Source organism: Ciconia boyciana, chromosome 16, assembly GCF_034638445.1.
Source record: "Ciconia boyciana chromosome 16, ASM3463844v1, whole genome shotgun sequence".
NCBI classification, from domain to species: domain Eukaryota; kingdom Metazoa; phylum Chordata; class Aves; order Ciconiiformes; family Ciconiidae; genus Ciconia; species Ciconia boyciana.
Window position 1 is genome coordinate 15,149,512 of NC_132949.1, and position 27,157 is coordinate 15,176,668.

General features: G+C 51.7%; 2 protein-coding genes across 5 annotated transcripts; both read right to left on the minus strand.

Moving 5' to 3' along the window:
• Window positions 1-856: 856 nt before the first annotated feature.
• Window positions 857-15,934, minus strand: DPF2 (double PHD fingers 2). The gene is made up of 11 exons (XM_072880840.1): window positions 15,794-15,934; window positions 11,561-11,721; window positions 11,369-11,476; window positions 10,970-11,133; window positions 8,709-8,801; window positions 8,088-8,166; window positions 4,802-4,939; window positions 4,406-4,534; window positions 4,106-4,218; window positions 3,106-3,187; window positions 857-2,466 (listed from the first exon to the last, which is right to left on the minus strand). The coding sequence occupies exons 1-11, from the start codon at window positions 15,823-15,825 to the stop codon at window positions 2,390-2,392; spliced, it is 1,176 nt and encodes a 391-aa protein (XP_072736941.1). The 5' UTR covers window positions 15,826-15,934; the 3' UTR covers window positions 857-2,389.
• CDC42EP2 (CDC42 effector protein 2) lies at window positions 11,584-27,053 on the minus strand. 4 transcript variants are annotated; one of them, XM_072880844.1, is made up of 3 exons: window positions 26,739-26,869; window positions 20,286-21,101; window positions 11,584-11,721 (listed from the first exon to the last, which is right to left on the minus strand). In XM_072880844.1, exon 2 carries the CDS (start codon window positions 21,006-21,008, stop codon window positions 20,298-20,300), a length of 711 nt encoding a protein of 236 aa, XP_072736945.1. In that variant the 5' UTR covers window positions 21,009-21,101; window positions 26,739-26,869; the 3' UTR covers window positions 11,584-11,721; window positions 20,286-20,297. The 4 variants fall into 4 exon arrangements, with proteins under 4 accessions (XP_072736945.1, XP_072736944.1, XP_072736943.1 ...); XM_072880843.1 differs by lacking the exons at window positions 11,584-11,721; window positions 26,739-26,869 and adding exons at window positions 17,736-20,140; window positions 26,941-27,053; XM_072880842.1 differs by lacking the exons at window positions 11,584-11,721; window positions 26,739-26,869 and adding exons at window positions 17,736-20,140; window positions 25,551-26,103.
• Between the last annotated feature and the right edge of the window lie 104 nt (window positions 27,054-27,157).

A 27,157-nucleotide genomic window follows, 5' to 3' on the forward strand; every position in this document is an offset into this window, starting at 1 on the left:
AGTTTTTGGGGTGGGGAGGACCATGGATTTTGGGGCAGGGAGGGTGAAGGTTATGGGGGGAGAAGAGCCAAAGGTTTTGGGGTTTCTCTTTCCCCAACATGGTCACAGAGCGGGTCACCTCAAGGACGAGGAGGTCACTGTTCCCCTGAGTACCACCAAGACCAAGGACGGCGTCTGACGGGGAGAGGACGGGCATCGGGGACACCTGGGTCCCGCTGGGCCAGTGGGGACGGGGGACAGGACCCCCAGGGTGACACGTCCCCCCCACCCCACAGTCGATCCCCCCCACCCAGATGCTATTTATTTAATCCCAATAAAACCTCATCGCAACGTCGGTGTTCGTTATCAACCGCTGCCCTACTGGGGACACAGGCGTCCGGGGGTCACCGCAACCCCCCAGGGAACCCAGGCATTCGGGGACCCCCACCCTAAGCCCCCCAAAGGAGGCTCATGAGGATTAACTTCCCCTATATATTACCCAGACGCCTGGCTCTCAAGCTCTGGCCTTTGCCCCAATTCGGGTGATTTAGCTGCAAAATAAATCTGCAAAGGGATTAATTCTCACGTCGAGCTGGGGCCAGCGGGTGGCAAAAGCCCCTAATGGGGCAGAGTTTACCCCAAAAAACAGGGTAGCACAACCTCAATATCAGCCCTCAGAGAAGCCACATCCAAGTGCCTAAATTGGGTTTATTTACCCCAAAGAATAGGGTGGCACAACCCCAGATCAGCCCTCAGAGAAGCCACATCCCAGCACCTAAATATAGGGTTTTTACCCCAAACTCAGGTACCCCCCAACACACCAGTGCCCTAAAACCCCCCATTTTTGCCCCCAAATGCCCTCACTTCCACACCGCTGCATTTTTATCCATTTTTATTACGAAAACAAGCCGTTTTGGTGTCACTTTGTTGTTTTTTTTTTCCGGATAAGACACAACCGTGAAGCTTTGCCGAGGGGAAATTGGGGTAAAACCCACCCGTTTAGGGACATTTCACTGTCCCGCCCCCATCAGGGCGCGAAAACGGGGGAAAACCACCCATTTTTAATCAAAACGCTTTCATTTTCACCTGAATCGCGCTCAAGGAGGGGGAGGAGAGAAACCACCGGGCTGGAGCCACTTCTTCACCCAGATCCGGGTTTGGTTTGTTTTTTTTTTGGTGTGGCAGTGTTTTTTAGGGATTTTGGTCAATTTTGAGTGGTTTGGGTTAAGTTTGGGCAATTTTGGGGCTATTTTGGTCATTTTTTTGGCCTTTTTTCTGCTCATGGGGCCGGTTTCGGGGCTGCTCTGCTGCTGTCCCGGTTGGCTCCTCTCTTTTGGGGGGTTCTGGGAGGTGAAATTTGGGGTGCGGTGGCAGGGAGGGGGGGTTCGGAGGTAGGTTTTTTAAGTTGAGTTTTAGAAAAAACAGGCACATTCAGTCAACGGGACCCTTGGGGGGGGCAGACGGGGATATCGGGGTGTCCCCAGAGAGCCCCAAAACAGTGGCGTCTCCTGCCTCTCCCTGTCAGCGTTGTTTTGGGGGTGAAAGCAGCTTTTTTCCCCCCAAATCCCCCCGAACCCCAAAACAAACCCTGTGCGACCGTGACGGGTTGGGGGGGGATGGGGCGAAGCATTTCTCCCTCTGTGCCGTGTGGGAGCAAGGGAAAACCCCAAAATGGAGGGATTTTGCCCCGTTTCATGCCGGCGGGAGGAGGATGTCGGGGTGTAAGGCCTCATCTGGGCAGGGGGGGATCGGCTGGGCTGCGGGGAGCATCCTCTGAGGCGGGAGAGATGGCGGGGAGAAAATAAATGATAAAAACAGGGAGAAAAAAGGAAATAAAAATAAAACCGGGAAAAAAAAAATTCACCCCCAAAAAATCAAACAATTAACAAAAAGCCCCAAAAACATGACCCCAGCTGGCGCAAGGGTCTGAATTTTCCGAAGAAATGGGGGAAAAAGCGAGCTTTTTGGTGTGCCGTGTTGCCAGGGAGGCAGTGGAGTGGATTTAGGCGCCTCATTTTGGGTGGAAAAGCCAGGAAACGGCGATGGGAAGGGCAGCCCTGTCCCGTCCATGTCCCCTCGGTAGGGACAGCGTCCCTGGGGACACTGCAGTGTCACCCCAAAAGCCACTCTGTATGGTGGGGACACAGCAGCATCACCCTGTCCTCGCAGGGGTATGTGTCCCATCTTGCTGCGGGGAGGTGAGAAATAAACCCTCGCGTGGCAAAAATGAATAAAATAAACCCCGACACCCCCTCGCCAAGCGATTAAAAAAAAAAAAAACAAACCCTAATCAACCAAAAAATATGGGGAAGGCTTAAAAAACAAGAAAATAAAAGAAAAAAGACCCCCAAAAAAGGGAAAACGCGTGGAACGAGGGCACCGGGGAGCTCGTCCCGTCAGCGGAGCGGGATCAGGAGTTGTTCTGGTTCTGGTAGATGGAGGCTTTTTCCTTCAGCAGGTCCAGACACAAGTGGCAGCTCCAGCTCCCTGCAGAGAGAAGGACACATGGGTGGCCTGGTTTCGCCCTCGTTAGGGCTTCGTTAAGGGTCATGGCTTCCTAATTACATGTAGAGAATATGGGGGGAGGTGGTTTACAGGGCTGTTTGTGGGTTTATGACCCCACAAGCCTTCCTCTTCCTTGTTAACCTTCAAGCGAAGATGGCCAGGAGAGGGGTTGATAATTAACCACTGGGATAATTAACCAGCTGTGAGGCATCACTGAGATTTTGGGGTTGTTTTTTTATTGTGAGCGCTGGGTTTTTTTGCTTCGATGCCACGAGTTGAAGGTGGGAGGAAGAGGAGGAAGAAGAGTGATCCCTCTCGGCTTTACTGGCCAATATGGAGACATTTCAAGGCGCAAGGGATGTCGGTGATGGATTTTGGGGTGGTAAAAGGCTGTTCCACTTCTCCAGCGGAGCAGAGGAGGAATAATTGGGGAACAGCCGGCATGACGGACCCCATCATTTTCAATTGTGGCATGACGGATCCACGATTGCCCCCAAAAACATGGGCAGAAGCAGGTCCGCACAGCTGAGAAATACTCTGGGCTGAATTCTGCTTGTTTTGACCCATTTCTGAAGCAAAGAGGGAGGATGGGGTTTGGGGGGATGAAGGAGCAGCACTCACCTTCAGGTGGCTCCGACATAGGAGGGGTGAGACAGTACATGTGGTAGCCGCGGTCGCAGTCGTCGCAGAAGAGCAGCTGGTCCTAAGCCGAGGGGGGGAAAAGGGGGGGGTGGGGGTGGAATTCGGATGATTCAACCTGGCCTTGGCTTAAGGACAACATGGAGGGGACCGGAGGGGACAAGGATCCCTCTCTGTCATCCTCCAAGCTCTGTCAGAGCAACCAGAAAGACATCGCCATGTCCTCCAGACTACCAAAAGCACAAACTTTCTCCCCCAAAAAAGATGTTGCTGTGTCCTACAGACTATTAAAGACCAAAGATTATCCCCAGAAAGACTCTCCTGTGTCCTACAGACTGTTAAAGCCAAAAGATTTCTCCCCAAAAAGACTCTCCCGTGTCATACAGACTATTAAAGCACAAAGATTTCGCCCAGAGAGACTGCTCTGTGCTATGAACCTTTAAAAGCACAATGACTTCCCGCAAAAAAGACTCTGTCGTGTCCTGTGGACTATAAAAGCACAAAGACTTCCCCCAAAAAAGACTCTCCCGTGTCCTATGGACTATAAAAGCACAAAGATTTCCCTCAAAAAATCTCTCCCGTGTCCTACGGACTATTAAAGCACAAAGATTTCCACCCCAGAAAAAGACTCTCCTGTGTTCTATGGACCGATAAAAGCACAAAAATTTCCCCCAGAAAGACTGCTCTGTGCTACGGAACACTGAAAGCACAATGATTTTCCCCAAAAAAGACTCTGCCATGTCCTACGGACTATGAAAGCACAAAGATTTCTCCCAAAAAAGCCTCTGACACATCCTATGGACTATTAAAACCTCATCCCCAAACCAGGAGGCTGCCCACAAACCCTCTGGGCTTTTCCCCATCCCTTCCCGCAGGGCCAGATGGGATGACACCCCAGGATGTCCCCGGAGGGTGCCCCACTCCTTCTGGGGGGTACTGCCGTCATTCTGGGGGTACTCCCATTGTTCTGGGGGGTACTCACATCATTCTCAGAGGTGCCGCAGATATTGCAGCACTTGCACTCGATGCATTGCCAGCGGTACGTCTTGACGGCCGCCATCATCACCGGGGTGAACTGCAGGCAGGAGGGGTGCCCTGCGAAGCAGGCAGGACACGAGTGAAGGCAGGGGAAGGGAGGAAGGCAGCCCTTGCAACCGCAGGGCTGAGGAAGAGCTGCACCTTCTCCCCAGCTCCAACCCAAATCCTCAGCTTCTCCGGGCAGGCAAAGATGCCGGGGATAGTTTGGCAATACCTGCAGTGGCGAGGGCCTTTTCCACCTTACCCGATCGCCCGCAGTCTGAGCACGAGACCAACTCCTCTGGTTGCCCCGTCTTCTTGTTGATTTTGGAGTCTCCCAGGCAGAAATCACAGTAGTTGTTGGGCAAAGCTAAGCCGTCAGGTCCTTTCTTGGCTGGAAAAGCAGAGCGGGAGAGACGGATTAGCTGTGGCTAATAAAGTGAAGGCTTTCTGCATGGGACCCAGAGAAAACACTTCTATGGTGCAAATCCCAATGCTCTGAGCAGCCTTTCCAGCAACCTCCGAGCCCCGGGGCAATGCCACGGTGCTCAAAACCCTCGGGGAAGGGATTGCTGCTTGCTTCCAGCCCTGGCACGGGTGGTTTCCCGGGTCTGCTGCCTTTTTCACAATGGGCATTTTGGCAGAGGGGTGTTTTGCTTACATTTCTGCTCCTCCGATCGCTGTGAGACGGGAGTGGGGGGCTGCGAATCGTCTTTGTCATCGCCTTCTTCCTCAGCCAGGTGGGAGTGAGCGTAGTGGTAGCTCAATCCTGGCCGATTCTTGTATCGCTTCCCGCAGACTATGGACAGAAATGTGAAAAGTGTGAGCTCACCCCGGTGGAGAGCGAGACCCCGCACCCCAAATCATCTGGCATCCCCCAGTCCTGTCTCCAGGCTTTGAGCCAGACAGCTGCTCCCCTTCCGCCCCCAAATCACCTGGAATTTATTAAAACCACCCAGGAACACCCTAACGAAGGGGTTTGGTGCTGGACCCTCCGGATTGGGTCTGGAGCAGCTGGAGAAGCACCGCGGCTTCCTCTGTGCATCCCACCATGGGAGGCTAAAGCTGATTTGGTGGGCAGTCAATACCCACCACAGCTGGATAACGATGGTGGCCTGTTAAGCACAGCTTTACAGTCCTCGGTAAAGGAGCGAAACCACGTGGTGATCAATCCAAGTGGCAAAACCCAGTTGGAAAGATACTGAGGGGGGGATTTCCCACCCAAAAACCATCTCCTACACCAGCTGGGTAAAAAAACTGAGGCTGTCTTCAACGTGCACGAAAGGGAAACCTCTTTTTTTGGGACCCTCAGGAGGGAAACTGCAGCTGCCATGGGCACATCTCAGCTCCGCTCCCTCCTCGGACCCACCTGGCTCCCCCAAACCTGACCCGAGCGCAGCGTGAAATCACCCACTGCCCCAAATGTCATTGCTTTGCCCACTTTCTGCCCCATTTCTTGCGGGGTGGGGAGCTTTCAACCTCAGTCGGGCAGCAGGCCCTTCCTTGGGGAGACGTCTGAGCACCCACAGACCAGGGAAGTGCCTTCCCTGCTGGGGAACAGTCTCCCAGCTCACTGTCATGAGTTTTCTGGGGTTTTTTTTGGCACCTTTTTAGCCGCGAGGCTCTGAGGACACCCCGAAACCCCCTTTCAGCCCCTTACAGGCACAGGCAGGATGAGCACGAAGCCAGCACTGGCCTTGCACCCTCCTACCGCCAGCACAGTAGAGGAGGGAGGCTAGCCAAGCATGAGGACGGGGACTGGGGTGAAATCTCCCCAGAAAGAGCCAGAGGGGGATTTACAGGGACCAGTGGACGGATTTGGCAATGAGTTTTCCCCGCATCTTTTCACAACATCCAGGCAAATCAGGAAAAAGTTGCTTTGGGACGAGATTTCCCAAGCCTGGAGCTTTTCTGTAACTTTCCAGACCTTTCTGGACCCAATTCCAGGCTCACTTGAAGCTTGGAGAAACCCTACCAGGGCTTGCATCCCCTCTCACGCCATCAACTCGCTCTAAATGTAGGAGGGGAAAGCAGCCCAGCTCAGCCTGCTCACCGAGAACGGGGTTTGAACCCCCCTAAGAGAGCCCAATGCAAGCAGCTGGCATTGGCTTTTTCAGACAAAAGCTGCAGAGATTCCCACCCAGGCAAAGGGGTCTGTGGGATCCTTGCCACCCCAGGGAAAACGCTTGGCATCGGCAGGTCCGGAGCGGCTCGGCAAAGCAGCACGAGCCCAGTGAAGGAGGGGAAAAGCAGCCCCAAAAGCAGCCGTGGCAGCAATTACAACCTTATTACATCAAATTCTAGCTTTCCAGAGCTAACCGAGGGCATGATGGGGTCGGCCCCGTGCGCAGCCACGCGGAGCTGGCAGGCGGCGTTTTCTTCCCCCACCCCCGCAGGGTTTTAAATTGACCTTTTTCCCCCCTAAAGCAGGCAGGCCAGTATCTAAACACGAGTCGGGTTTCCTCCTCCCAAACGGCGAGGAAGAGGAGCCACCATGAAGACAATCTCAGCTCTCCGGTTTGGCCGCGGGCGTTTATTTGCAGCCCGCCACCAACGTCCAACCTGCACTTGCAGCTGACCCGTTTTAGGGCTCATTTTAAAGCAAAAAGGTGGTTTTTTTGCAAGAGAAGCAGCAACGTACTTTGGCATGTCTTAAAAGAAAGGGGGCATGTCCCAGGCGCGCAGGATTTGGGAGCGAGGGAAGGGGTTTGGTGGAAACACCATGTTTTTTCCCATTCCCGCCACCACGGGGGGGGATTAATCTTTGTTTTCCCTCTCGGGAGGCCGCTCTGCTGGCATGCACGACCGCTCTTCCCTGCTGGAAAAGGGTCAGGCGAGCCCGGAGAGGAGCTGCCGAATCCCGCTGCCAGCGGGGAGGCCGGCTTTGACGTCGCTCGGTGGCCTTTGGCTTCTCCTGTGTCCCGTCCCCCTGTCCCTTTCCCGCAGGCTCCAGCGAGGTTTGGTGAAAAAACTAACATTTCAGGAGAAGAAAGGCAGGAAGGAAATAAAAAAAGCAGACAGAGAGTGGACTACCTCGATCAGGAGGTTTCAAGGTATGCTTTTGTTTGTAACTATCTGAAACACAGAAAGAGAGTCGTGAGAAAACACACACACACCAGGTCACGCACACGCACCCGTGCCAAGTGACAGACGGACTCTTAAAACAAGAAAAAAGGGAAGGAAAAACACAACTACTTTGGGTTTGGGGTGGGTTTTTTTGGAAGAAGCTAGTGTCAGCTCTTGCAGGACAGGAGGAAGAAGAGAGAAAGGTAATTTCAAAGCCTCACTTGCCCTTTTTTGCTCCGTTTGCCCTGTTAAATTGCTTCCCCTCCGCTTCCCCAGCTTGAGGAAGAGGGAGATGAGGAGGAAGCACTGGCAACCCTGGGCTCGCAGAGGAGCAGGCCAGGAAGGTACGGCCTCAGAAATAAAATCCCTGCCCCTGGAGCTGAGGAGGCTTTTAGCCAGAGCAGGACCAGCACACGGTGTTGCGTTTCACAGCTACAAACTCATTAAGTGGCTGTAACGAGGCACGATAACGCAAGGGTCAGGGTAGGGGGTGCTATGGCCAGCTTCAAAACCAGCCTGACGGACACAGATCCAACTCGAAAGCCGGCTGGGAAAATGGGGGGGCTGTTTTCAACCTTTGGGGGGGTGTCTGCAAGACCAGGAGAGGTTTATCCTCATTTCTACGTGCCAGGTGGCTGCACAGCCCTTTTCTTGGGGCAAGATGACCGTGTTCCCAGTGGGAAAACTCCAGCCATCTTCGACCATTGGAGGAGGGCTGAGAGTCCGAGGGGTTGAAAAACCACCCTCCCCTGGATGTGTAAATCTACCTTTTGAGGTTTAAAACCCAAATCCCAGCAGACAACCCAATGGATCCCAAAAGCGACGCAGCCTGGCTCTGCTCCCAGGCCCTTAGCGGCGAGGAGAGGTTTTTGAGTACTCACTGTCACAAGCGTAGGGTTTATCTCGGTCTTCTAATATAGCTGCGTCCAGCTTCTTGCGAGCCCCTCCGACACCTTTGCCCTGGGAAAAACAAGGGGAAAAGGCAAAGGTTTAGGCAAAATCGTGGCTCAAAAGGCTCCTGGGTGGTGGGGAGGACAACACCGGTGATCTGGCGTCAGAGAAAAGCGCGATCCAACACTGCCACGTAGTGGGTACAGCCTGAAATGGCTGTTGGATGCGAGCAGCGAGGACTGCTGCAAGGGGCAGAAGGCATCGACGGGTGACCCAAATCCCTCGGGATTCTCAGTGGCTCTTTGCCACTTTGGGAAGGGGCAGATCCACACGAGATCTCTCTACCATGCTCTCACCACGCAGTATCTCTCACATGCTGGGTGGTTTTGGATTAGCAGCTAACAAACATGAGTTATTCAAGTCCCCTGGGTGTGCTTTCTGCTCATCCTGCCCACAAGGTCTGAGTTTTCCTCAATATGAGGTTCAACACGGACACAGTCGAGCCCTGGCAGGCGTTGGGGCTGTTTCAGCACTGGCAACATCTTGAATTTGCCAGGAATTGCCATTAAAACAACACCGGGACCCAGCCAGATCCACCCAGCTGCCCTCACCTTGGCTTTCCCCTTCCCTCTCCGCTTCGGCGTATCTTCTTCATAGTCTTCATCGTCCAAATCATCCAGGAAGTCATCTGGCTCAAGAATCCGCTAGGGAAGAGAAAGGGGGTTATTGCAGACAAAGCGTCGGCACGGATCGAGGGAAAAGGGGGAAAAACTGGGGAGCAAGATACATCAGTCCAGCCTCAGGTCACCCGTCAACAGCTGAATCCATTTCAAACCTGTGATACTGAAGGAGGAGAAAGGATGTGAAATTCTGGGGGAGGGAGAGGAGATCTGGTATATTCTATCCCCCAAAAAGTCACAGAAGGGCCCAACACAGTGTGAAGATGGTTGAAAAAAAGAGTAATCAAGGAAGAGGCAAAAAGAGGCGAGGCTTGGAAAAATTATTCACGTAGAGAAGACCAGGAAGGGGAAAACAGTTTTTTTTTAAGCAAAATTACACCACAATATTGCACACCTTGCTTTGCTCTGTGCTTATTTGGGGGGAATCTATTAAACTGCAGCCTTTGGTGCGTGAAGCTGAAGTCTGTGGGGTATCGCCTATTGTTAGAGCGGTCGTCTAACAAAGTGGTCTAAAGAAAAACAACTTGCCTTGCGAGAACTGCAGCAGGAAAAAGGCTTTGGTGGTGCAGGACGTCCCCTCCAGCCTGAACCGGGGCTAATCCATACCAACCCAGGCTGTGATCCACTAAGCCAAGGCTTTCCACCCCATGGATCATGCCTGCAGGGTGTTTTCAGCAGCAAAAAGCAGCTACGACAGCAGTCGCAGCGGGTTTAAAGCACGATTTGCAGTTCCAAGGGGAAAAGGGGGAGCTCCTACAATCCCAATATCAATTAACAGTAAAGCATCAGCGAGTCTGATGAAGGATGGAGAGGCAGGGAAGGTTTTATCCAGCTCCAGACCTTGGTAGAGCCTTAATATTTACAGAAGCTTCTGAGTTGTGCCAAACCACGGTGAAAAGGGGCTGCTGGACCCAAGTTATCCAGCTGAGGGAGGAAAGGGGGAAGATCTGAGCCCCATTTTTCTGCAGAAGACAAATTTCCAGTCTCCTCTCTCCCTGACTCACTTGTTCCTCCACCAAACCAGGGCTGTCTGCTCTGAGCTTCGTTAGCAGTCGCGTAAAGCCCTTTCACACCAGGCAGGGATTAACTGCAGGGACAGGGGAAACACACCAGTGGGGAAATCATAAAATACCTGTTGAAAAACAGCCTTTCCCTGGCATAAAACATAACCCGTGAGCCAAGTGCAACGGAAAGAGGCCAAACCATTAGCAAAGCGGCCCAAATTCCCAGGCAGCAGAGAGATGGCTTCAACTTGCAACCAGTCAAAACCCTTTCCAGAACTAGTTACTGTGGTTTATAATAACCCTGGATTAGTTTGGGCAAAAAGAAACCAGACACTTGTAAATGTCTAAAATGCTCGGCCTCAGCTTTTTCTTCCTTCCCATGTCTTCGTTTCAAAACTTAACTCTGCTTTCTCTTCCAGAGCTCGTTCTCAAAGGGCTCGCAGAGAAGACAGCACTTTGAAGAGTTGGCTGAACATCCTTCTCACTCCTGTGCAACAGCTAAAAATCTCTTTTTAAAATAAATTCGCTATAAAGAAAAGGAAAAAAAGCTTTGGATACAGGAGGAATAAAAGGAGTCTGGCTTGACAAGATGTCTCAGAGCTCATCTCTACTCAGGGAGCCAAAAAGCAGCAAGGAGATGAGGCAACGGAAAACCTGCGCTCGCTGCAATAGGGCTCAGAGGGAAAAACCGAAGCCAGGACAGGGAGGAGATGGCAGGGATGGGGACTGGCACCTCGAAATCCCAGCAGATCACCCCCCCACCGTGGCCATTTCGCAAGGGTCCATGGGTCAACGAGGGATGAAAGTTGTCCTGGGTGCAGAGACACCCAGCACAGAGTCTTAAACTGGGTGCCTAGACGTGATAAAACCCTGAATTTTGGGGCCAGAAACTCCCTGGGAACTAGGGGAGTTTCTAACTGGATTCTGAGGAAGGGAACATCCACCTGTCTACACGACATTGCTGTAGGGAGCCAAACCCTGGCTTCCCACTCCCCGGTAGCGCCACAAGGCATCATCTTTGCCCCCCCAAAATCCATCCCAAATCCTTCTGCTGTGGCTAGAAGATGTGGAGAAAGCAGAAGGAAGAGGAAGGGGGTGGAAAACCAGAGCGGTGTCGTGGAGATGTACGTGTTTTACCCTGAAGCTCCCTTTCCCAACATAGGGGAGGAGACCTTCTCTCTGCCATACCTTCCGCGCACGGCTGTTGGTGACAGGGAACTCGCCCAGGCTGTCATCGTCGATGCGCGGGTCCGGGAGGGCACGTTTCTCCAACGGGTCGGTCCTCAACAGGGCTTCAAGGCTGCTGCCATCCTGAGAGATCAGCCCTTCCTTCTTCAGGGTCTGATCGGTGTCTGCAAGGAGCCAGTGGGGGGAAAGGGAAGAGAAAAATCAGGGTGGAACATTGGCATGCGCTGAGATCCCATCTTACCCAGCCGTGTTCACAAGCTTCCCCACCACAGCGGGGTCAGGCAAAGGGGTTTACCAACCCTCACTGATATTTACCATCATCCGGTGCTATTTGGGCATGGTATTGCCAAAAATCCCACCCCTTACCACATGCAGAAAGCAGTGGTGGGAAGGATTTACCTGGTTTGATAGAAGGGAAGGAAAGTCTCGGGTCCTCCGGAGGATGAGCACGACGTTTCTTCCGCCAGCGGCGTGCAGGGTAGGAGTAAAGCTGCCCAGCGGCTAAACCTTTAATAAAAAAACCCCCAAAGTTATCTGAGGCGAATGCACACACTGACCCCTTGTCCCCAACCCAGCGTTTTCCCAGTGTACCTGGCCCTCGGTGACGTTTCTCCATCCAGATGTAGCAGTTGCTTTGGGCCACCCCGGTCTGGGAGTCGAGGAAAGGGAGGCGGACACTCCTCTCAGCACACAGCCGGGCATTGTAGTTGTGGCACTGCTCCATGGCATCCCTGTAGTACTGCTCCCCGAGGCTGCCGGGTGGAAAAAGAGGTTTAGCACTCGCCCCAACCACCCCGAGCCCCAATTCCAGCCCTGGCATGCATCCGCCAGGAGAGGGGAACGCTGCGCTCCTTCCTGGATCCCCGCTTAGAGGAAGCGCAGCCCAAAATATCTCCTCTGCAAGGTAAAGATGTGACTCAACACAATATTCGCGGAGGACAGAGATGTCCCCTCACCCAGCAAAAGCACAGAGCCACGGGGACCACCACAACAGGTGATTACAGCCTTCCTCACCACCAGCAGACAACACGTGGCATCGATAAGAGATCCCCTCGGCATTTTTCATGCCCCCGAAGCCTTCTGTGAGAAGCCCGCACTGGCATCTATGCATTACTAATGGATTTGAGCAGCCATGGGTTTCTCTCTGGTTTCCTTAAGTGCATTAATCGTGCCCCATCCTCTTTTCTAAGAGTACGACCTCTTCATGCCACATCTCTACACTCCTCCTTCAACCGCAGACCGTCAGGTCTGCAACAGCTGTATCGCAGCTATGTAGCTGTAATTACAGTAATTTGGATGGTGAGATCTTCCCACTGTGCGTGGCAGGGAGATGGAAGAGCTGAGAGTCTGTTCGGCTGCCAGAGACTGAGCTTTCCCCTCCCCAGTGCTGAGAGAGGAGATGCACTCTTTGTTTATATCAATATATATTGATCTTGGCACTTTAATACTGGCTGGAACGACTGCACAGAGCCCAACAAACCCCATAATCACCCACGCTCCCGAGACGGCTAATTTAGGCGAGTGAATAACGAGCCGAAAGATGCCTTGGTTGCCTGCGAGGAAGCACGCACGGTACATGAAATATCTTGCCCGACAGAAGAAAAGGAGATGGGACAGAAATCGCTTCATCATGGGGTTTTTATTCCAGCGCAAGTAAAAGTTGGATGTGCGGGGAGATGGCCAGAAGAAAACCAACAGGCAGAGAGAGAATAACCGAAAATAAGATGATCTTGGTAAATATTAAATGTAAATGAGAATTGCCACGCTTGTTTCCTTATGGAGCCTGGTCAGCCAGAGCCGTGATGGAGAAATGGGGCTCATCTCACCACGCTTGGTGTGACAGCAGCAATTTTGGAAGGGGGAACAGTGTCCCAGCAGCAACTTAAGAGTTATGAGAAAGGTCCCAAATTGCCTTTTTCTCTCTGCTGACTGCAGAGGGAGCCCAAATCCCAGGCTCAGGCACAGGAGTCACGCTCATGGAGTCTGGGGACGTAAATCCCTCCCGGAGCTTTTCATTTCCTCCTAAATCACCATGCCGCTCCTTGATAGCTCAGTTTGCACCCCAATAACCAACAATGCGGAGCCCTAAAACTTCCTTGTAACGTCCAGGTGAAGCCCTGCCAACAGGAGGACTGCACAGAGAAAAACTTGGTGTTTACTGTAATACAAACCCAAAAAGAGTTTGGTTGTCCAACTTATTTCTCTCCCGCTGGCTTGATTTCAGAGTTCGGGAGGGAAAAAAAAGAGGCAATCAGCTCCCAAAACAATAATCTGCAGTTGTCTTAACTGCAAATTAACGGAGGGCTCCTGGGCTGGGTGAGAAACGCACCAGGATTTGGCTTCGGTACCTAAAGAAGCTTTGTGAAATGAATTTTAAAGTGCTCCCTGAGCGCTGAGGGGATGGAGAGGGACCACGGGACACGTTAAGAGCGGAGAGCTCGTCTCCAGCTCCAACATACAACCCTATAATCTTCCCTTATGCTGCCTGGAGGTCTTCATCCCCAAAACTGAGGGGTGCTTTGAGGCACAGACGCTTGCCGATCCCCACGTGCAGCTGCATAACAACCTTGAGAAAGCTCCGCTGAGGAGAAGCGCTGCTTAAAATCTGTGCCGAATGCACAAGCAAAGAGCTAACGAAGCCGTCAGGAAGGACTAATGTGTTTTAAACAGCTCTAACGAACCTGATTATTGCTCCCTGTGGACTTGGTGTGGCTTAGAGCCTTCTACGGCTGCTAAGGAAGTCGTAAGTGCCTCAAGAGCAGCTTCCAGTAAAGCACATTGCGTCAGCAGATCGCTGCAGAAATAACCGGGTGGTTTTATGTGTTTTAGCACTGTTGGTAAGAGATCACGGCATAGAAACAGTGGAAAAAAATGATGTGACTACCTCCATCCCCAAAACTGCTGGGAAAAGGCACAGCAGGCCTCGTGCTGAGGTGGTTAACATGCACCTTTGCAGGAAGGGAAGTGATTTAAAGCCCCAAAAAGTCATTGTTGGAGACTGTCCTGCCCTAACTGCTGCCATAGTTTGGAGAAAAATAAAGCAGGGAGGGATTTGGTAGACCAAACTCTTTGCTGACGGTACCCGGATATAGAAGAACGGCCTGGGGAACAACTTTTAAAAGTAATAAAAGACAAATCCTGCCACATTTCTCTCCATCATCCTTGCTGGCAAGCTGTGACCGAAAAAATCCAGCCACAAAACCCAACAGCAGCTTCTAAAATAAATAAAATACATTTGTGTGACAAAGGCAGATTAGGTGAGATGTGGTTTCACGTGCTCAACTTCTCCGAAAGCTGCAGATCCGTAGGAGCGCCGACAAAGTCATGTTGTTGTGAAGCGTTGGCTCACCAATTCGGGGCAAGAAGAGTCTGAAAAAGGTGTTTTGTGACTCACAGTTTGTGCTTCTCTCAGAAACAATCCAAGAACGGGGTCCCAAAAATGCAGCAGCGCGCCCACCCATGCCCTTGGCCGGCCATGAGTTTCTCCAGCAGCTTTGCTAACGCATCTGCAGGTGGAAAGGCTGCAAGACGGACTGACCCAGGGCCGTGACCTCTCTTAACAAACCCCAGCTCATCAGAGGAGACCCCAACACCTCTTAATGAACCCTCATCTCATCCGAGAAGACCTGGGGGGTGCAAATCATGTCCCATTTTGCACCAACACCCCACCAAGAATGGAGGTTTTGGAGGAAACTGCAGCAGGGACACAACAGTACCGTGGCTGAGGCGCCGCCAGCTAAGGGGAGATACCAAAAAAAAACCTGGAAACACCAAAAAAACACCAGGAGACACCAAAAAAAGGTCAATAAACATCTCCAAGTCCACAAATCCCATCCAGACAGGATGGGCTATATAGGGGACCTCCTGTATCCCCCCGCTATAGCAGGGTGGATAGTGGGGTGCTATATACCTCCCCAAGGGTATATATGCGCCCCCCCTTGTAGGGCTGTGTAGGGATTAGACCCCTACCCTCGGCCTTTATGGGGCTATACAGGGAAACGCCACCCCTGGGGCTCTATAGAGCCCCTCTCATAGGGCCATATAGGGAGGGGAACCTCCATCCCCAAGGGCTCTATAGCTTCCCCTCTCTCAAGGACATATTGAGGAGACCCCCCACTCCCAGGGCTCTATAGGGCACAGCCATATAGGACCATAAAGTAGGGACCCCTCTCTTCCCCCCGAGGACATATGAGAACCCATATGGGGCCATATAGGGGGGGTACCTCATTTGTAGGGCCACCCACAGGGCCATATAGGGGAACATCCACACTCAGGGCTCTATAGAGCCCCCCTCACTGGGCCATATGCGGGGGAGACACCCCTGGGCTCTATAGGACCCCTCCCAGGACCATATAGGGGGAAATTCCCACTCTGTCAGGCCCCCTTCAAAAAGCTTTATGGGGTTAAGCACACCCCCTGGGATCTATAAGACACTCTCACAGGGATGTACGGGATGACCCCCCCCCTCCTTAGCCTCCATAGGACACTCTCACAGCGCCATACAGGGGGGACCCCCACCCCCTGGCCTCTACAGGCGCCCCTCTCAGGAGACCCCACCCCCAGGGCTCTATAAGCCTCCTTACAGCGCCATATGGGGGGGGTCTCCTCTCACGGAACCGTAGGGAAGTATTCTCCACACCCCTCTCCCAGTAAAGTTCCCCCCGAACAATGAGCCCTTCCCCCCCCCCGCCCACTTGGTCCCGCCCGCGACACGGAGGCGGGAGGGAACCCCGCTTCCCGCGCCGGGCCGGGCCGCACCATTCCCCCCTCCCCCGCGGGGGGTGGACGACGACGGACGGGACATACGGACAACAACGCACTCACAGCTTCACCACATTCTGTACCACCGCCGCCATCTTCCCTCCGCCGTCAGGGCCCTGTGCCGCCCAGCGCGCATGCGCAGCAGGCGGAGACGGGAGGGGGGGAGCATATGCGCGGCGCGGGGTGGGGGGAGGGGGGGAGAGCGGCTGCTCCGCGCCTGCGCAGGAGTGCGACTGCGCGCTCTGTGGGTATACGCAGTCGCGCCTTCACCCTCCCTTGCATCGGCGCATGCGCTAAGTGCGCGGCTGTTAGTACCGCGTTGCGCATGCGTTATCACCCACCCCGCGCTAACTGCGCGGAAGGCGAAGCCCCGGCGCATGCGCGGGGGGAAAGCTGAGGGGAGAGGCGCGAAGAAGGGCGGAAAGTGGACGAGGAGCAAAGGGAAAACGGGCTGGGGGAAGAAAGTGAAGGGAAAAGGGGAAAATCAGAGGAAAAGGGGCAGGGTGAGGGTGCAGGAAGAAAATGGGGGAGGTAAATGGGGAGGGTGAGGGAGAATGAGGGGCAAAATGGAGGGGGGAGGTAAACGTGGAATAGTAAAGACCTGGGGTGAAGGAAAAGGGGTAAGAATGGAGGGGAGAGGGATGAAAAGGGAGATGAGAAAAAGGGGGTGAGGGAAACCAGGAGGGATGTAGGGTGTTTGGATGGGGGTATGAGGAAGGAGGAGTGTGGCAGGCTGGGGAGGATGAAGGATCCTGGGAGGAGGTGACAGGGAAAGAGGGATGAGGGTTGGGGGAGGATTAAATGAGGGTCCTCCCCATCAGAATTCAAACCTCCGTAGAGATTCCCTACAGGTATTTATGGTTTCAGTGCCTGGTGCCAGCTCAACGGCCATGCCCCAAAACCAACCCCCCCCAGCCTCTTTTTCTCCAGAAATTCATGCAGAAAATTTAAATTTTTGAGCCCTTTCCCCTTTTTATCAAACCTAAATTAACCAGAGATCTCAAAATTCATCCTGCAGGGTGGAGAGGCAGACACAAGGTTGCCTGTGTACCCCATGGCAAGCGTGGTTTGTCTGAAAACAGGGGCCAGGTGAATTCCTCTCTCTATTTTACTTCTTACTTCCACTTTCTCTGTGGTTTGTTGTTTTTTTTTTCCCCCCCCCATGTGCTGGGAAATTGGTTTTCTCAGTTACGTCTAAGGTGAAACCTTTCTCTCTGTTCTTCCTCCTCCCCTTAGTCCCACACCAGCTGTTATTTGTGTGCATGCAGCCACTTTATTTTCCTGCCCTGTCAATAAAAATTAACACTCCATCAATAAAAATCAACGGCCTGTCACCATGATTAATGGTTGTGACACTCTGGCTACAGGTGTTGTGGCAGGGTCAGGCACACTGAACCCACAGCGGGGGGGTCAAATGCCAAATGTCAGCGTAAGCGTTTGCCAAGTTTATTGCATTGTTAATCCGCTGCCTGGAAATCTTGGGATAACAAAGAAGTTGCAGGGTAGGTAGGAGTGCCAACAGCCGGGCGTCAGCCTGTACCCCCCAAACCCTCTGCCTGTGGACAGCCATTGCCACCCCTGGAATTAATCAAACTCCTTGTTGACTTGTTCTGCCTTAAACCTCCCCGAAAAAGCAAGGGGGAAATAGGTGGTTCAGCACATGCTGGCTGAGTCACAGCAGGGAACAGCATTCCTGCCCAAGTGACTCACACTTCTTAGAACGTGGGTATAAAAAACCCCAGGGTTTAGCAACAACTGTTTGCATAAATTGGCAATTTGAGGAGTGATTAATTAGGGACTGAACAGAGGGAGGAGATGAAGGAAGCCCCCATCCTGTACAGAAACCCAGGGGTGGTGGGAATCCCAAATGATTTTATTGCTAATAGCTAAAAATTTAATTAAAGAAATGGGGGTTTTGCAGCTAAGAAGATGAGACCGTGCCTGGAAAAATGGGAGAAAAAAAGAGGATTGGGATAATTTCAGGGGATTTATATAAAATATAGTCTGAGAGGTGAGTAAGAGGAGGCAGCAGCAAGCAGAAGGGAGGGAGGAGGTGTGTTGCAGACAAGGAGCATCACCTTTTCACAGTAGAAAAACCCCAAAATCCAGCAAATTAAAGCATACTTTCCATTTAGCCCGTGTAATACCAGCTCCCGTTTCTATTCCTGCTATCGGAGTTGAGCTGTTGGCTCGGAAAGGTGCCGCAATTCCAGCACTGGAGCAGAGCAGGATGATCAGGGAGGGACGGATCCACTCCAACACAGCCGGGAGCCGTCAAGAGCAAGCAAGGTACCAAATTAAAGCCATTAATGCCCAAAATCCATCCCCTGGCTTGTAACAAGCAGAAGGAGCAAAAATGGGGAGAAAAGAGGAGTTTGTCTGTTACCTCTGTGGCATTATTTCAAAACATGGGGAAGCTGCTGCCTGGCATTGCCCAGATCCGATGGTGATTCTCAGTGAGGTTTTGTAATTGCTGATGATAATTAGGCAGGGGCAGGGGCAAACTCAAACATCTTCATCCCTGGCTCAATTTAATTCACTAATTAAGGTGAAATCCATGAAAACAAGCACCACCGCATTGTCACAACCCATCCCACCCCACATGAGGATGTTGGGCCACATAAAAAACAAGCAAAGTGCTCTGAAAACCACCCAAAATTATCCATTCCAGGCTCTTCTCCTTCAAATTGTTTGACCAAACAGCAGCTGCGGCGTGATAACAAGTGCAGAGGGGACTGGGAAACCAAGCCAGACTCATGCTCTGAGCCACATCAAAATATGCCATCACCAGGGTAAATTAATTACAAATGATGCTCTAAAACACCCCCATCCCATCACTGGAATTATTTCTAGTAAGAAAAATCCTAAAATAAATTAAAATAAGCTGTCACCATGTGGATGGGTGTTGTTTGGAGGAAGCGCCCAACAGTTTAGACCAGGTAAGAACTGAACCATAACAGCATAAAATCAAATAGAAATTAAACCCAGCAGCTGCCTGGATCGAGCTCAGTTAACCTCATTTTCTTAATTATTTTGCAGACTGAAGGCTTGAAAAATTGGTTTAACCCCAAATCTTTGGTGTTTCCACCAAAACAGAGTGGTTTGGTCTTACAGTGGGAGTGCCCTGCTGGATGCAGATGGGCAAGAGTAAGCAAGAGCTGGGACACAATTGTGTGGTGACGAGCTACGAGCTCATTAATCTAATGACTTGTTATTTAATGATACCTGTACAAAACAGCAATCGATGTAAAGAAATACACAGTCAGGTTCTGGCAAGCCAGCAAAAAGTCAGTGTGCTATTCAAGAGGTGCCTTAATTCCTTATTAGGGGGGACTCCCAGCCTCATTCTGGGCAAAAACTACCAGAAATGGTTAAAAATGATGCAGTTAATTAATGATGGCATCTAGGAAATGAGGTCCCGCTTGCTGTTACACCGTTACTACGTCCAACAGGCTTCTCTCATCCTCGATTCAGAGATCGGGAAAGAGAATGAAAGCCCTCACAGCCAAGTGTTAAGGTCTTTCACCCCGACGTCAGCAGAATTGGCATTTCCAGTGATTTTTTTATTATTTTTTAAAAAGCAGAAGGGATTCGCATTCCTTTCTGCGTGCCGAAGCGTTTCACCCCCTCGTTCCTCCGTCCATCCAAACAATCTGCGATTGATGGAGATGGCGTCTTTCAGGAGAATGAATTTCACCCCATCGCACAGGAATCTGGCTGGGTGGCCACTCACCCTTCACTGAACATTTTTTTTGTTTGTTTTTTTGCATCTTATTTACGACTTTAAATTCCAACCCCAAGCTCCAGCCACGGATTTAGTTGCCAAAATACAGCCTGAGAGGGTTTTTTTAGCTTCTCCACAGAGAGCTTTTCGCTTCTCCTTAGAGACGACCCAACATTAAAGCCCGATGCAGCCTTTTGCCACGTAACCGCTAGATTTACCGATTTGTGGGATCTTTAAAAAATTAAGCCAAAGGCTAACATTTGACATCACCTTGATGATTTGGGTGGTTGGCAAACAGCGAGTGTCACACCTTCGCGTCGACTGAGTGCAAACTGCAGCCCCTGTCCAAGCAAAAAAAAAACAAACAAAAAACCCACCCCAAAACTCCTCCTGACCAAGACATTTGGGAATTCAACCGTCGCTGTTTCACCCTATCCAGTACAAGAAACATTTATAACAGCACAGTGTCTTGTTTTCTACCAGTTGGCACAGTCCTATGGTTCAATCCATTGCTAAAGGTGAAGTTGATACGGGCAAGCGGCGATATAATCCAGCAGCGAGTGCTGCCTGTTTCGTCTTGGCTTCATAGGGTGAGGTTTTTTTCTCCCCATGCTGAGGGAATAGCCGGAGGTCTGCGGGGAGCGGCGCTCAGGATAAACGCTCACATCCCGTTTGCACGACGGGGTCTGCGAGAGGAAACAACATATCGCTGTCAGCGCACCAGTTAAGGAAGGTGCGTGAAGTCAAATTGCAAGTTTGAGCTGTAATTTCAGAGCCACTTGAAAAAAAACAAACAAACAATAATAATAATCCATTTCTCATCGTCTTTACCTTGAGTAGTCTTCACGTCAAGATTTCCTGCCTGCCTGAATCCTGTATAGATCCACCCACTCTCTCTGCTTGATGTTTCTCCATCACTTGCAGGACGTCCTCCAAAATGGATGGCCCCAAATCCACGTGGAGGGAGAGGAGGGAGCCGGCGTGGGAGAGGAAGGGTGGCTCAGCGTTGCCCTTCTCCTCAGTGAAGCCGTTCGTCGCGGCGGCAAAATGCGAGGCACAGGGATGTGGCAGTGGGCCAGCGCTCCTGCCCTCGCTGTCCTCCCCACCTTCCCGGCCTCGCACCAGCAGGGCTTTGTCATCGAGGTGCAACCGCGGCGGTTTTGGGGGGGCTTGTGCCAAGGGCAGCATCAATGCCTGCGGCCCCCCAATGACAGGCAAGGAGATGGCATTTTTGAGGAGGGGAGATGAAGTCTCCGAGGACGGCTGCTCGCGTCCAGAGATGGTGGCTGTCCTGGAGAACTCGAACGGTGCTGCATCGGGGCTGTCCTTGTCCGAGTCAAGGCTGCCTTCAGTCCTGGGGAGGAGATGAAACTTGCCCTGAAGAAAGGAGATGTCCCCAAACATGTCGCTCTCCCCACCACTACCGATGTGAATCGTGTGCCTGAAGTCCCCCAAGGGTGGGCTGATCATGTCGGAGGAGAGGATGTCACGGAGCTTCTCCTTCTTCCCCTTTCTGTTGCCCCTCTTCAGGTAGATCGGCACCTTGGCGGACATTGTGCCGAGGAGCAAAGCTCTTCCACGCCAACTCCAGCCAACTCAACAGATGGTTGTCTTCGTAGACCTCAGCAACACAGCTTTAAAAATAATCTGCAAAATTTAAAAAAAAAAAAAGGAAAAATGTTTAAAAGCAAGTTATAACATGTAGGACAGAGATCCTCAACGTCAACTCGTCCCAGGAAATTAATTCCAGACGCTCTCCGTTTCTCTATCTAAAGTTCGTTGGCTGCGTTATTGATAACAAAACAACTCAGGTAATTAAATCCAGGCACTCGGGGCCTCTCCTCAAGATTAGTTTCGAGTGGGAGAAAAATCAGGAACAGGGTCAGAGCTGGAAATCCAAGAGGATTTGCATTTTTATGGGGGAATCGGGGTCCAGAGTTAAAGGTTGGGAGAGCACACTGTTGGAAAGTGGCTTTTCTAGCCCAAAAGAGGAGATTTTTTTCATTTCAATTCCCTCTCCTCTTGGCCATGCATAATCCAGCCCCACCCAACAACAAGCTAAAATAAAAAATAATAGAGATTAAGGCAGGAGGGGGAAGGAAGTTGGGTTTTTTTCCTGTTTTAGTCATATTCATTCAACTCTGACAGTTTACGCATCCAGTTCTAGGCATAATTTTTCAGCTGTGGGGAGGAATAAGGCAAAAATGGTCTTTTTTCACGATAATATGTTATGTACAACCTCGGGAGATGCCTCAGTGGGACAGAAAAAGGGATTAAATGGGTTTTAGGCCACCTGAGTGTTACTTTTTAAAATCAGCAAGTGGAAAGATCTGGAGTTTTAGCCTTTATCGCTAATTTTCTGGAAAAAAAATCCCATTGCTCTGTGTTTCTATAAAACTGTATCTGATCTGCCGTCAACTGCAAGTACAAAACAAGAGTTTATAAGTGATTTAGAGATGGGTTTGTCCGGCGTGCTGAACCCCACTGCTGCTAAAACAACCACCCATAACAGCTTCCAGCGTGTTTTATGCTGTTTGTAACACACCCCTCGGTACAGCCACACCTGGAAAGCGAGAGCCGACGGTCAAACCACCACTGAAACCACCGTGGCTTGAGCCCTGCTCCTCAAATCAACCCCTGAACCGTCCCAGCAAGACGTCACAAGTGATTCCTTGGTTGTAGTTTTCAGTCAGCTGCTACCAACAAACAACGCGAAGCCTGGCTGGGTGCTGGAAAGCAGTCATTCCCCCTGTGTTTTACAGGACATAGCAACAATGTCAGGCGCTTTCCCCATCTGAAACCCGCCTCAGCTGGTGCCAAAGAGCCAGCGAAAACCAGTCGGCGGCCAGCGCTGGATGAATTGAGCCGGGTGATCTCCCCGAGGGCTGGCATTTCAAGTACAGCAGGAGCCACGCGCCCGGCGGTCTTAAATGCTGCGTCATTCGGCGGGTGTTGGCTCTTTGGGATCTCGAGCACTGGAGTTTCAAGGCGGCACATTCCCACCAAGACCACGGAGAGCTGCTGGATCATCCTGCCCCTTCCCTGAACCACACCTGACCGCTGCCCCTTAAATTTGTCCTTAAAAATATAATCATAATAGAGAGGGATGGAAATCCCATGTTGACCTTCATCCTCCTCTGATGCACTATTGTTATCGTTAGAAAGTGCTGCCAAAACCACATCTGTGGTCTCATCCTGTCTACACTGCTTGTTTTATTCCCTTTTTTTTTTCCCCCAGTTGCCTCTTCTCGGTGCTGAGAAACATCGTTACATCTCCCCGCCTGTGAACAGAGACCCACATACACGCTGCTACAGCCAGAGACGCTCCCGAGGTCACGTCCGGTTGACAGCAGCTTGGGGGAGAGGAGATGGAGTGGCAGAAGATCACCCAAACAGCTCAAAACGAAGCAGGGACGAGATTCCGGCAATGCCGTCAGCATCAGGAACATGGCCCTGGGAGGAACGCAGTCACCAGTAATCCCGTTCCTGGCGGCTCTGGCCAGGGAAAAATCCTGACAATGCAGAATTCAGCTTCGTTAATCCCAGGTGGATTAAAGCGGGCGGCATAATGACAGCCTGCAGAGGTGGTGGCTGCGCCGCTCATGTGAAATACAGGCGCCGTGAGGACACCAGGGAGGGGGGCGAGAAGATGACGGCGGAGCCGCTGCCATACGCAGAGAGAGGGGGAATGAGGGAAGCGCTTCTCCACAGAGATCTGGATTCAGAGGAGCGCTGGTGCTTTCCAAAATGCCTGCCGGATGCGTGGCCACAAGCCACCCTGCTCAGCTCCCCTTGCACTGTGCTAGGGAACCACAGACAGTCATGGGTTAGCCGCAAAAAAGCACTAAAATAATTTTTAAAAAGTGGATTTGTAGGAAAAAAAAGCTTCTTACAACTCGGAAATATTTAATGTTTTCAGGTTAGGACATGGAATGATGCTGACGGGGCCAAGCAGGGAGCAAAAAGGACAGTGTCCCCTCTTGCCCGGTGTGGTGGCTTCGGTTCAACGTCTTCCACTGTCACCGAACAGAAATCGCTCTCCCTCACCCCAATTTCTCCCCCCCTCCTCTTCCCCAGTCTGGGCTCCAGCCGAAAACCCAGCGCCCCACTGGGCTGGGACAAAGGCTGCCTGTGATCGCCATGAGCGCCGAAGCGAGCTCCCGGGGCCGGGTGAACGCTGGGAAAGTTCAGGGTTGTGGGTAGCGCCCTTTCCCTTTGTGCTCAAGAAGAAAAAAAGACCTCGAAAAAGGGTATGTGCTGCCAGCGCAGCCTGGGAAAGGGTCAGCAGGCCCCAAAAGCACAGGGAATAGGGTTGTTTGGATCAGAGAAATCCTTAAAATCCCTTTTCCTGGCATTTTCCAGTGCCAGTGACCAAGTAAACCTGCTCAAAAGATGGGAGCGTTACCAGCACACCCAATTCCCTGCAGTAGTGATGCAACACAGGTGGAAAACAGGTTGGAAAGGGAGCAAAACTAAAATAAAACCCTTGATAACTTATTTACGCGTTTTCACCGGTGTTCATCCGCGTAGTGCGTCCCCCCATCGGCCGAGCTGCCACAGGTGCCTCTTCCCAGCCCCATGGGCGCATCCCCAGTGATTTAAGGCTTTAACCGAAAGCATTTCACCTCCTAATTAGTGCTGCATGTTGAGACGTACCCCGTTAGTGCTGTGGTTCGGCTGGGGGGGGGGGGTGGCGACTCACCAGGCTGCTGCTAATTAGCATTTCATGACAGTACTGTTGCTAAAAACTTGTTAAAAACCAAGAATAACCCAGGTGACCTGCGAAACGAGACTCATGGCTGTCAGTAAAGAGAGAAACAGGGAAAATTAGGTGTTTTGTTGCAGCATAAAAGCAGGAGGTGCTTCAAGGGAAGATCTGAGCATTTAAACTCAACCTGTGCCCCATGTTAGGCTTCGTTTTAGCTCCTCCTCGTTAAGAAATCAGCTGAAAGCCCAAGGCACAAGATTTAACATCCCTCTGAGCATCTCTGCTGACATCCACCTCCGGGATATTTGCCGGGATATTTGCCTCTTTCCCCAGTTTGGCTTTTTGATTCCCCATGGAGTAAAATTTGTTTCTTTTTTGCCCATTTTCATCAATTCAGCCTTTGGTACATGAAACTTTGTTTCTTTTCTGCCTGTTTTCAGCAGTTTAGGCTTTGGTTCATGAAAATTTTGTTTCTTTTTGGCCTGTTTTCAGACATTTAGGCTTCGCTACATGAAAATTTTGCTTCTTTTCCGCCCATTTTCAGCAATTTAGGCTTCGGGACACAAACATTTTGTTTCTTTTTGGCCCATTTTCAGCAACTTAAGCTTCAGTACATGAAAATTTGTTTCTTTTCCTGCCTGTTTTCAGCAATTTAGACTCGCTACAGAGAAATCTGTTTCCTTTTGCCTGTTTACAGCATTTTATGCTTTGCTACAGGAAAATTTGTTTCTTTTAGCCCATTTTCAGCAATTTATGCTTCATTACACAAAGACCTGGCACTTCCTCAGCCCCCTGGTTACTCACAGAGTAGCGATTTTCCCATCCCGGCACCTCCGCTAACTATTTTATCAAGATCCTGCAAAAACAGTGATTAAGCGATGGAGGCTTAAACTCCTTTTCTCGCTTGAAGGCGCGGAAATCAAGCGAGCAAGCAACCGCCGCAGAAAACGAAGCCGATTCCTTCCATCTCTATTCCTCTTGACCCTTTTTGAGCGTTTTTGCACCTTTTATCCATGCCCAGAGAAAATCCTCACCTAAAAATTTGCACCTGGAAAGAGATTTCACCCTTGTATCCCCCCACAGAGGGAATACTCACACAGGAGATGAAAATGCATCCCCTTTTCCCATGGTCCCTGAGCTGGAGGAGCGTTGGAGTGTGGAAAAGGGGAATAGCAACCCTTTGGGATAGGGATTATGGATTTTTCAGGGAATAGGGATGTTTCGGAGCGATGCCAAAAGCTGCTTGCAGATGCGCGGGGTGATGCCCTGGCAGCTGATCTGTGAGGAAGAATTTATCCAAGATCCTCCTGGTTATCACAAAAGGCGAGATTGATAAAAACAGGGAATTAATTTCTCTCTGCAGGACTGTGGTGCCATCGCTGTCCTACCTCCAGCATCCGGTGCTGAATCTGGATGAGGGGTGCGCGCTGGATCAACAAGCTGGGAGGGAAGAGCTGCCGGCGATGTCTCCATGCCGAGGAACACCGTGGCAAGGTGTGTTTGGGGCAGGCAGCACTGGCTGTCCCCTCCTAACAGCTAAGTCATCAAACGCTGTTGGTTTTTTTTCCCCAGGTCCAGGAAAACACCGATACGGGGGAGAGATTTTCACCGATAAGGAATACCCAAGAAGGAAAGCTTGAGGATGAGGAAATGCCGGCGCACGGTAGGAAAATGCATTGACCTCAACTGTAGCTGAACCCCTCCCATGCCTCAGTTTCCCCTGACTGCACCGTGCACCCCGCTGCAGCGGTGACAAACCGAAGCCAAGAAGGGGGGAAAAAGAAAAAAAAAAAAAAAAGGCTTAAAACCAGGAAAAACAACTCTTTAGGGCGGCTCCTCCCGGCCGAGCCCCACCCGAGTGCCGGGGGAGCGCCGGGAATTCCCGGGTAGAGATCGCGGCACAGGCATTCGGGGTGGGATGAGGGCACAGGTCACTCCTCTTTCCCTGTGATGGGGTTGGAGTCCGCTCCAGCTATCCAGGCAACTCCTGGAAATATGGATTTAAAAACCCATGAAGCCCTGTTTGCACTGAAAATCCTCCCTGAAAAATCCCAGAGCAGGATCTGGCCTCCCTCCCCAAAAGCACGCTATTTCAGGGATCTGACAGCTAATTTGAGCTGGGGGCAGTCGTAAACCTCGCAGCTGGGGGCTAAAATTAAGAGGTGGCTGCGGGGAACCGGGGAGGGGGTGGAAAGGGGGGCGCAGGGGAAGGGCGCCAGTCTTTTTTCTTGGGAAAAAGGAGGGACTCATTCCCCCTCCTTTTAAGTTGGGGGTCAGGGATGTGACAGGGACACAAACACATCCTTAATAGCATGAAAAAGCATTCCCCCCGCCTCCCTCGTCCTCAGCATCCTGACACAGGGCCCGACCACTCATAGTGGCAGGGAGTTGCAAGCCGGTGCCCTGAGCTGCCAGGGAAAAGAGGCCAAGTTCCCCCCCCAAAGCTCCCAAATTTACCGCCGTGTCCCCCCCCACCTTACGGCTACACCCGATGCCAGCACTGGTGACCCACAGCGGGGATGGCAGCCAGGGGGATCTCACCAGAAAGCAAAACCGGGGTCGCGGCCGATACTCACCGTGTCTTCCTCCCGGTCTGGCGGCTGAGCCGGAGCCAACCGCGGCCGTTCCCTTCCTCCCAGTGCCGGAGCGTCGGCGCAGCCGGCTCCAAGCCAACGTGCAAGCCCCACCCCGGCACGGGGCCTCGCTTCCCCCTTCCCGGGGGGCTCCTTTTTTCCTCCCCGCTTCCCAAAACACGGAGCGATAGCGTTCACTTCTCACCGAGATGAAGAGCCAGATGCCTTCGCCTTTCCCACGGCAGGCGGGAACACTGTCGTGCCTCGATTTCCCCGTTCTGCCATGGAGAGATGCATCTCTCTATTAGAAAAATCCCTGGGGAAATAAAAATAAAGCTGGAAAAATTCCTGCTGGCTCCAGAGGGAAGCGGGGGGATTCCCTATGGAGCAGCGTAACTCACCCCCCCGTCAAAAAAATCCTT

What these genes read in the sequence shown, in the direction of transcription:
- CDC42EP2 (XM_072880844.1), bottom strand. Translation starts at nt 21,008, where the DNA reads ATGTCCGCCAAGGTGCCGATCTACCTGAAGAGGGGCAACAGAAAGGGG.
- DPF2 (XM_072880840.1), bottom strand. Translation starts at nt 15,825, where the DNA reads ATGGCGGCGGTGGTACAGAATGTGGTGAAGCT. An exon ending in GTACAGAATGTGGTGAAGCT is followed by an intron (nt 11,722 to 15,793) that starts GTGAGTGCGTTG and finishes TCCACCCGGCAG; the next exon opens with CCTCGGGGAGCAGTACTACA. An exon ending in CTTCCCTTCTATCAAACCAG is followed by an intron (nt 11,134 to 11,368) that starts GTAAATCCTTCC and finishes GGCTCCTTGCAG; the next exon opens with ACACCGATCAGACCCTGAAG.